At 49.5% G+C, this 10,000-nt stretch overlaps 2 protein-coding genes across 2 annotated transcripts in view; both read right to left on the reverse strand.

Annotated features, from left to right (window-relative positions):
• LOC118284020 (F-box/WD repeat-containing protein 7) overlaps positions 1–728 on the reverse strand; it is an 18,692-nt gene extending 17,964 nt beyond the window's left edge. The window contains exon 1 of the mRNA XM_035606562.2: positions 473–728. The gene's annotated coding sequence lies outside the window, so the exon portion shown is untranslated. The remainder of the gene's footprint in view (positions 1–472) is intronic.
• A 539-nt stretch (positions 729–1,267) lies between these two features.
• The window catches only part of LOC118283442 (FH2 domain-containing protein 1-like), a 19,066-nt gene continuing 10,333 nt past the window's right edge, over positions 1,268–10,000 (reverse strand). The window contains exons 5-14 of the mRNA XM_035605404.2: positions 8,773–8,875; positions 8,424–8,509; positions 7,526–7,626; positions 6,958–7,028; positions 6,666–6,773; positions 6,514–6,584; positions 5,828–5,945; positions 4,681–4,845; positions 4,425–4,520; positions 1,268–4,339 (exon numbers count right to left, since the gene is read on the reverse strand). Of these exons, the coding sequence (XP_035461297.2) occupies positions 1,958–4,339; positions 4,425–4,520; positions 4,681–4,845; positions 5,828–5,945; positions 6,514–6,584; positions 6,666–6,773; positions 6,958–7,028; positions 7,526–7,626; positions 8,424–8,509; positions 8,773–8,875 (3,301 nt within the window). The 3' untranslated portion in view covers positions 1,268–1,957. The remainder of the gene's footprint in view (positions 4,340–4,424; positions 4,521–4,680; positions 4,846–5,827; positions 5,946–6,513; positions 6,585–6,665; positions 6,774–6,957; positions 7,029–7,525; positions 7,627–8,423; positions 8,510–8,772; positions 8,876–10,000) is intronic.

The following is a 10,000-nucleotide window of genomic DNA, read 5'->3' on the forward strand; positions in this document are numbered from 1 at the left end:
ATAATTGATCGATGATGCTGCTTATTTTTTTTCCATTTATTTGTTTACTATTTGAACATAAAAATAAAATGGAATAAAAAAATATAAAATTTACCCTGATTCAACATATATATTATATATTATATATATATATATATATATATATACTATAAATGTTAAGTGTTTTTGGATTCATTGATTGATTTGAATTGATTATTTTCCTCAAATGAGACGTTTACTTGATTCATTTCTTGATATACGACGAATCGCAGTAAAAATAAATTACAGGAAAAGTAGAAATACTCAGTTATGGTGCAAAGTACTTCGTTACCCAATGAGTATTTGACTGAAGCAGTGTTTAGTGTCATGTAGTATTACTGCAGTATTTCTACACAAATCTGTTTGTTTTAATGGTGGAATATGTGAAAGTACGAGTAAATCACAAACATCCGGTTGATACACAGTGAAAAGTGACAAACTAGAGAGAACTCACCTGTAAATCACCTTTAACTTTTAAACACCGGGTTCGTGTTTTCTTTCTTTTCTTCTTCTACTTCTTCTTCTTCTTCTTCACTTTTAAAACCGGAAGCTTCGGTTTTTCCGCAGGAAACCGAGCAGCTCGACTTTAACCGTCTCATCCGCAGCTTCAGGTTTCTGCCTCGATATTAATAAGAAATATTAAAAACAACAACAACAACAACCAACTGAACTTTCTCCGCTTTTCCGCCTCCTGCACATGGAGCTTTATTTGACGCGCGGTGATGACGTAGCTCTGACGCGCCGCTCCGTGATTTTCTATTTTCCCGCCTCTCAACTAGACAATCGTGTTTATATTCGTCATTTTTTGGGGGATTATTCTTAACAGGAACATCAACCTTTAGTTGTTTTGACACTAATTTAATATAATATATTAAATATATATATAAATCCATCACACCGTTTATACATGGTCTATAAACTGTGATCAATATAATAGATCATAATGATAATAATAATACTCATAGATCAGATACTAATATATTACTGGACCATTGGAGTTCATGTATATTTTATCACAATGACAGCTTTACTAATGTTTTTTTACTTGAAAAGTTATTAATGGCTCATAACGCACCCATAAAGCAATTGACCATTGATAAATAAATCTGTTACATCTCATGAAGCCATTTTAAATTGTGCCTTATTTAGCCTACATAGCCCAAGGAAGGTGTAGGCAAATTTTCTTGTTGCCCCCAAAATGTAGCACAAGGGTGAAGCCATGTTAAAGATAGAAAAAGATAGAAAGGAGTTGGAGGAATAATACTTTATTAATTGGAAGATAGATTATATACGTATCAAATAGTAGCTACATTACATCATACATACATAAATAGATATACACAAACATACAAATATCTTCATATTAACAAACTTGGCACTGCAGACTTTTCCCAGTCAGACGCTGTTGTTTCAAATCAGAGACTTAAAAAAAAATCTCCTTGTCTATTTTTTTTACTACATGATTCTGAGTGATTTTAATTCTTTTTAATAACAATAATAATTATGAGGATAATATATTTTCTATTTCACTCCGTGGCCAACGGAGAAGTCCCTCAGGTTGGTTAGTTGAAGTTAAAGGTGCAGAATCAAAACGATGACGTGGTTGAATCCAGTCGTCAACAAATCTCCTAAAAAAATCTTCTTCTTCATCTTCTGGAGCAAGTAGTGAACATAATGGACTTGCTTTTTTGAAAAATCAAATGCATCAATTTCACAACCAGCCGGAGGGAAAAAATAAATTAATCTTCATTTCTGACCGAAGCCTTTTCAATCTCAGGGAATAGGAAACTGTGTCTGTGCTTTCATTTTGGAATGTAGCCTCCCTTGTTTGTCAGGAATAAGATGTCGTATGTCATATTGGAATGTGTCCCTTCTATGTCCAGTAGGGAGGGGAGGAGCAGGAGACGCCATGTTGGAATGCAGCCTCAGACGCCTCCTGTTATCTCCAGCCCGGCCTGGTGGCCTTGGCCGAGTCCCGAGAGTGACCTGATTTGTCGGAGAAGCTGCCGCTGTCGTTCCGCCTGTGGCCTCTGGTTGGAGTCAGGGAGTCGTGGAGGGGTGAGCAAAGGGGGGCCTTGATGCTTGGAGACCGCCTCAGAGGGGAGGAGGAGGAGGAGGAAGTCGACGGCGGGTTGAGGAGATCGGAAGATCTGGAGGAGGAGGCGGCGGCGACCCTCAGCGAGCCAGTTCGGGCAAACGGCGAGGAGGCGTTGGGTGGGCCGGCGAAGGAAGAGGTGGTGGTGGTCGTCTTAGGGGAGGATTTGTGGGCGGAGTCTGAGCCAGGCGTAGCGGTCCGAACGAGGGAGGCGTTGGTCCGCCTAAAAGAAGAGGAGGCGGTGCTCCGGGCGAAACCCGGAAGTGGTGACGACGGGGATGTGGCTTTGTGCAAAGGGGTCGTGGGGGCGCTGACGCTGCATCCTCCTCCTCCTCCGGCCTGACTGAGCGCTCGCAGCGTTGAGCGACACATCTTCTCCTCCTGCTGCGGTTTGGGTTTTGCTAGAGGTTTTCGGATGGACGGCTTCCTCTGCAAGTCCTGGTTCTGCTGCTCGCGGGCGGTGGCCCGAGTGCCCGAGACCTTGGGGTCGTGCGTCTTGTGGACGCTGGACCGCCGGGAGGAAGGAGCGGTGGAGGGGCGCTCCTCTCCCCGTCGTCGCACGGAGGTGCCGTTGAGGTCGGAGACGGTCAGACCGGTGCCGGAGGATCCTCGCCGGGGGCCGGGCTTCTCAGGGCATTCGCCAGGGGTCGGGGCAACTCGGTTTTTTCGGGAGATCGGCACGACCCGCCTCATGCCTTGGTTCTCGGAGTTGGTGAGGGTGCGGACGGGTTTGGGTTTGTTGGCGGGGGAAGCGGTTTTCGGAGTCGTGTTGGGTTTCATCCCAGCGGCTCGTGTTTTTGAGGTAGGGGTGTTCTTGGCGGATAGGTTGGAGGAAGCTGCTGGTTTCGCCTTTTCAATGGTGGACGCCGATTCTGTGTTTTCATTGGTCATTGGAGAAGAATCGGCGTTGTTTCTCCCGCTGTCGTCTGTTTCCTTGGTGGAGCTCTCTGCTCCATCTCCCTGATTGGCCGGTTCCGTAGCTTCCTCCGAGGCATCTGTGGTGAGGGCGGGCACTTCGTCTGCCGACGCGGGCTTCGCTGGGCGCCTACCGGGCGAAGAGTCCGTAAAGGACGGGTCGTCACAGCGGGACACAGGCACTGGTTGGCTGCTGATGGGAACAGGCACTGACTTCTCATTGGCCGGCTGAGGTCCGGACGCCGCATGACCGGCTTCGGCAGAGGAAGCTTGCCGACTTCCTCCCTGATTGTCACTGCGACACTGATCCCTCTCAGTGTGTGCATGGTCTATGTGTGTGTGGTCGCCGGCCTCACACACGCCCGTCACACACCACACAACCACCGCGTCCTCCTCTTCATCTCTTCGTGACGAAGAGGAGCTTCTCTCAGAACCAATCTGTTGCTTCCCGACCCGGGACTTCTCTGCTCCCTCCTCCTCCTCCAAATCTGTGATGACCACATCGTCATGGTGATGTCCATGGCGGCGGCTGGTCGAGGCGGCGACCTGGTCAAACACTTTCAGCTCAGGCACCAGCGTGCACGTCTCTAAGACCACAGACATGTCGCCCGTCGTGTTGTGTTCAACCCTCTCGTCACTAAAGTCCAGATCGGCTTTGTGCACTCGAGTTTGTGTCCCGTTCAGAGCAGATTGACTCTCGTGGTCTGACGGGTCGAGCGCCCGACCCGGGCCACGTCGACCTCTGCTGTTGTTGTTGTGGTCGGGTTGCTGATTGAAATCGGAGGTAGGTTTCACTGTAACGTTCTTAGCGGCATTAAAGGCAACTCCTGGAGTCTGGGGAGCGTCGTGGCTGAGGTTCACTGCGGCTGCGTGGTGTGTGTTTGGATACCGAGAGGTCTCGGGGAGCGACGGCGGCGCCGTGTCGCCCGCTGGAGGCTGCTGGTTTTGGAGGGAGCTGCATGTCGTCACCCTCGGACTTTGGGGCAGAGCCTGAGGAGAGAGGCCCGGACTCCCAAGCCTGGGTTTAGGTGAGGCCGATCCGAAAGCCTCTCCTCCTCCTCCTCCTCCCCTCTGCGCCGCCATTTCTAGGAGCATGCTCAGGTCACGCTCCGCCGCCACGGACGGCGAGCTGGACGGAGAGTTCCGGGAACGTCGCACACTTCCCGAGCGCCCCAGGGGGCAGACGGAGTTATTGAGGGGCGAGCGGGGGCAGGACCTGGGAGTCAGGAGATCCATCATCAAGAGACCAGCCCCATCGCGGCGGGACATGTCCGTCTCGCTGCTGCAGCGCAGCCTGAAGCCTCCGCCCACCTGCAGCGGGATCACAGAGCGGAAGTCGGTTTCTAATGAAGTGGTTTGTGCGTCTTTGTGTGTCTGTGTCTGTGAGTCGGCCTACCTCCTCCCCCCCGGCCCAGGAGTGCCTCTTCTGCTCCTCCAGCTCCTGCAGGCGGCGGCGCCGGGTCGCCTCCTTCGCCTCCCTCTCCAGATTCTCCTTCAGAGCAAAGAAAGATGTTACATTATCATCTGACTTCTGTGTCCACGTTTGACCACCAGGTGGCAGTACTAGGTCAACAGAGATTCTGAAATATACCAGTTAGCGTTTTGTTGTCTAAGTGTGTGTGTGTGTGTGTGTGTGCATCATCTTCGTGCACCTTGACGGCGCCGGTGAACCTGGAGCAGAAGGTGCGGAAGATGCCGAAGCAGTCGTCCAGTCTGAACGCGTCTCTGTCCTCGCAGAAGAAGTCGATCAGCTCGCTGCCCTCCGTCTTCAGCTGCTGCCGGCTTCCTCGCAGCGAGCACAGAGACGAGGCCGCCGACTGAGGGAGGGACGGGAGAGAAGAGGCGCACATGTCGGAACGTCAACGACACACAGTTTTGATGAATAAAAACTTCCTCTCAACTTTTAGTTGCTACAACCGCTTCACACTGTTGTGTTGTACGAAAAAAGTAAGGCAACAGGTTTAGTAAAGAAGCGTCAGGAGTTCTTAGTAACTGTCGCACGTCCGATGATGCATCTCGGCCTGGTACATGTCGATGAGTTTCAGTCTCCACGCGACTTCCTCAGCGTGTGACGCAGGCTTTTATTTAAAAAAAAGGGGAAATCTTAAACCCAAACGCCAACGAAAAACAAAAATCCAGTTTTTACAGTTTGAGTCTTCGTCAACATGCCGAGTGAACGACTCCTGACGGAGTTCATATTGCGTGCCGGTGTTTGTGTGTGTGTGAGTGTGTGTGTGTGTGTGTGTGTGTGTGCATGTGGGTGTGTGTGTGTGTGTGTGAGTGCGTGTGTGTGTGTGTGTGTGTGTGTGTGTGAGTGTGTGTGTGTGTGTGTGTGTGTGTGTGTGCATGTGGGTGTGTGTGTGTGTGTGTGTGTGTGTGTGTGAGTGCGTGTTTGTGTGTCTGTGTGTGTGTGTGTGTGTGTGTGTGTGTGTGTGTGTGAGTGCGTGTGTGTGTATGTGTGAGTGCGTGTGTGTGTGTGAGTGCGGGTGTGTGTGTGTGTGTGTGTGCGTGTGTGAGTGTGTGAGTGCGTGTGTGTGTGTGTGTGAGTGTGTGTGTGTGTGTGTGTGTGTGTGTGTGTGTGTGTGTGTGTGTGTGTGTGTGTGTGTGTGTGTGTGTGAGTGCGTGTGTGTGTGTGTGTGTGAGTTCGTGTGTGTGTGTGAGTGCGTGTGTGTGTGTGAGTGCGTGTGCGGGTGTGTGTGTGTGTGTGTGTGTGTGTGAGTGAGTGTGTGTGTGTGTGAGTGTGTGTGTGTGTGTGTGTGTGTGTGTGTGTGGGTGTGTGTGTGTGTGTGTGTGTGTTACCTGCAGGAAGTCGTCCAGCTGCTGCAGCAGCTCCGTGTCTCTCCGTACGCTCTCCTCCACTGAGCGCGTGCGAGACGTCAGCAGCTGCAGTTCACCGTCCAGCGTCTCCAAGGAGATCCTGAAAAAATAATGGAAAAAAACAAGAATAAACTATGACACTGAAACAGTGTCTTTTTGTACTCGGATATTTGAGGAGCTCCAAGAAGTCTGGGGGACCCTGGACGAGAACGTCTGTATGAAGCGAATGTGTATATGTATTTCTTGTGTGATAGTTACAAAGCTCAGGTAAAAGAGAAAAGAAACACAAGACACTCACAAAATGTCCATCAAAAGATTCGAAGGATGACGGACAAAGAAACAAACAAATAGTACAAAGAGACACAAAATGTCCATGAGCATAAAAAGCAACCACGAAAAGATGATAGATGACCCCAGATGGACACAATAGAATCAGGACCACATGCAAAATGTCCACAAACAAACAAAAAGAGACGATAGAAAAGGATCATAAATTACCACAAAAGGATCATAAATTCACATAGAACGACCACAGAGACACAGAATGATGAAGCACGACGACTTTAAAATCAGCAGAGATGCAAAGGGGCTTCAGTGGCAGGCAGGGGGCGCTGTTGCGGAGCAAATGAGGTGCAGAGAGGTTTCCAGGTGAGCGTGTGTGACCTCACCTGGCTGCAGCCTGGACGTGACTCAGCTTCAGGGGAAAGTCCAGCAGCCGCTCGTCCTTTTTCTGAGCTTCCTGAAGGAGAGAGGAAGAGTTTCAAATGATCTGTACTGAGCCCTGTCACACACGCACGCGCACACACACACACACACTGACCAGGGCGACAAAGTGCAGCAGGTTCATGCCCGGTTTGTTGGCCTTGGTGTCGGCCAGCGACAGGAGGGACGACAGCTTGAAGCCCACGGCGTTTCCTGCGTAGCCTCCCTGCAACACACAGCGAACACAATCAGACACACACAGACATTGTGCATCTGCGTGTTGTTTTCTGCTCTTAAAGGTGACATATCATGCAAAGACTGTTCATCCTGCCGCTGCAGCTCAAAGTAAAACATTGTCTTTGTTCGTCGTCTAATGACTTATTCATGCCGTTGTTCTTTCCCCCACTCACAGCGTTGAGGATGTTACCCGCCTGCAGCACCAGGTGGAGAACAGCATGCAGCTCCTCGCAACTCATCAACTCTGGAGGACGCACACACAGAGAGAGAGAGAGAGAGAGAGAGAGAGACGTCTTCATTTGCATCAACCGACGAGCTGTTCAAAAAGCATCGGCTGCCGGAAAAAACACTGTGTGGAAGAAGATTAAATTACAGGGAGACGAAGAGAGAAACACCTTCACGAGAGCATCACAGAGTGTGAGTGCGTGTGTGTGTGTGTGTGTGTCATCACCAGCAGCGTGGACAAGTTATCAAGTTCACACACACTGATAAAAATAAACCAGGTGTCAGTCTATATTGTGTGAGGAGTGTGTGAGAGGGGAGGAGAGAGTTCCCCGTAGACTGAACACTGATGCTCCCCTCTGCATGTTATACATCCCACTATGTCTTTGTGAATTTGTGACAATGCACCGAACAGAGAGCCAGAAGTTAGTTTAGTTAGTATCTGGGTCTTTTCATGGGATTAAGCTTCGACTTCCACAGTTGTTGAAGTTGTGGAGATGTAAACCGCACTGACGCTACCTTCGGTGGCGGAGCGAAGGATCCTGATGTCTCGCCTCATGGCGTCGCACGCCGCGGGGAACTCCTCCTTCAACAGCATGGACTCGATCCGGACTGAGAAGCTACAGACAGAGAGAAGAAGGAACGAACACTTTATGATCTGTGCAGCCTGGAAAGGACAGGAACAAGCTACACAGACGGTGATGAGGGAGGAAAAGGAAATGCAAATTCAGAGCACATTTATCATCACAACTTCACGCCTCGTCTGCTGTTACACCAGAGACGGTGAAGGCTGGAAGAAGTCTGCATTCTTGTGATGTTCAAAAATGCTTAACGTGAAAAACGCTCATAACGTCACTTAACGTGCCAAAGCAGCGATCGATGACGACCAAATTCACACCCGTCGGAAAAAATGTAAAGCGCGAAATCATATAAATTGTGGACGTGAACTTACATGAAGCGCTTTTCCCATTGACGCACATTAACTGACGTTAAGGCTTTTCATTCTAACGAGCTCCTATGGAGAGGAAAACACAATAATGTAAGATAACGTCTATAATCATATGATTTTCGGTTTTGATTTTTTTGACGGGGGTAAGTGTGACGAGACGTGTCTGTGAGAAATGTGGGGATCATTGATTGATGCTTTAGCACAGCAAGTGACGTTAAGCGTTTTTTACATTTATCACGAGAAGCGTTTATCACGTGTTTTTTCACGTTAAGCATTTTTCTCGTTCAGCGTTTATCACGTTAATCGTTGTCACGTTAACAACGTCCCTTCGTTCTTCACTTAGGGTCTCGTAACTCGTTTCGCTAGCTCTCCAAGGGGTTCCACGTCAAAAGCAGCAATTTCACGGATCACATTGTGTCGATGAAAATGAAAACCGATCTGGCGCGTTCAGGTTTCGGGCGTCTATACCTGGGGAGCTGGACCAGCAGGTACACGAAGGAATCGGCCAATGAGAGCTTCGAGACGTCGCCCCGGAACGACTTGAGCGTCTTCACCTGCAGCAGAGGAGAAGCACGTGAAAGATGCAAACATGGTGACAGTTGAAATCCCAGTGATCCGATTGACGCGTGAGGTCGCGCGCGTGTGTGTGTGTGTGCGTGTGTGTGTGTGTGCGTGTGTGTTTATGTATGTGCGTGCGTGCGTGCGTGCGTGTGTGCGTGCGTGTGCGTGTGTGTTTGTGCGTGTGTTCATGTGCGTGTGTGTGTGCGTGTGTTCATGTGTGTGTGTGTGTGTGTTTGTGTTCATGTGCGTGCGTCACCTCTTCCGTCTCCGGCAGCAGTTTGAGCAGCTCTCTCAGAGGCTCCGCCCCGTACGGCTCGCCGTTGCCATGGCGGATATCGTCCACTATCGTCCGACTGGACCTGGAAGAGGAAGGACGCTTTGACTGTCAAACTCTCAGGGACAAAACTGATCAGACGTTCGTGGAGACACAGTCAGCCGTCACTCGTGGCGTCCGCCTCCCTCATGCCTCCATGTCTCTTGCGGCGTGTTGGGTAATCATCCGTCGACATGGTGATGCAGCCAATACAACACAAACACATCCAGGACACCGTCTGCTGCCGCTGCCCTCCGTCCAGAGGTCACCACACAAACCTCCGGGGTTCACACGCAAAACCTCCGACTTACGTATTAGAGCTCAAACGTCCGTCAAGGCCCAACGCTCCAAAACACACTCATTTACATCAGTCCACTAAATATCTGCCTGTCTGATTTGTATTCTTATTTGGTCCATGTTCCATCCTTCCACCAGGTTCTGTGTAAATCCGTACCAAGGTTTTTGCTTAATCCTGTTGGCAACAGACTGCACCATAGTGCTGTTGTGTATCTCTTAGTGGATGTTTGGTCTCTTAGTGGATGTTTGGTCTCCTTGTGGCTGTTTTTTGTCTCCAAGTGGCTGTTTTGTGTCTCCAAGTGGCTGTTTTGTGTATTTCTTAGTGGCTGTTTTCGTCTCTTTGTGGCTTTTTGGTCTCTCCCGTTCAGTAACGTTTTGCAGTGGAAGCCCGGGGCCCTTCCTGAACTCTGTGCCCCCGTCGGTCCGTCCAGTGACCTGCTGCTCTGATGTGATGTGGAAACGTGTCCCGAGTGTTTCTGTCTTCCTTCACAACACGCCGGCATCACCACATCTGTTTACCCATAACACCTTGGGATGAGGGCGAGGAGACACATCACGCCATCGCTCTCTCTCTCTCTCTCTCTCTCTCTCTCTCTCTCTCTCTCTCCCTCACACACACACACACACACACACACACACATCCTATCTGTTAACAACGTGTTAATTCACAACCATAAGTGACACGTCTTCTTTTTTCCCCCTTAGCAGATCATTCCTGCCATGACTCTGCAGTTGTCAAATCACGGTCTTGTGGTTTTATTAACTGCTGTTCAGTGGTTGGGGATCTAAAGTAATGATTTACCAACTGTTTCCACTGCACTCTTTTTGTGAAAAACGGAAAAATAAAATCAAGTGGAAGGAAACAGGCTTTGAT

The sequence above is a fragment of the Scophthalmus maximus genome, chromosome 12 (assembly GCF_022379125.1).
Source record: "Scophthalmus maximus strain ysfricsl-2021 chromosome 12, ASM2237912v1, whole genome shotgun sequence".
In the NCBI taxonomy this organism is placed as follows: domain Eukaryota; kingdom Metazoa; phylum Chordata; class Actinopteri; order Pleuronectiformes; family Scophthalmidae; genus Scophthalmus; species Scophthalmus maximus.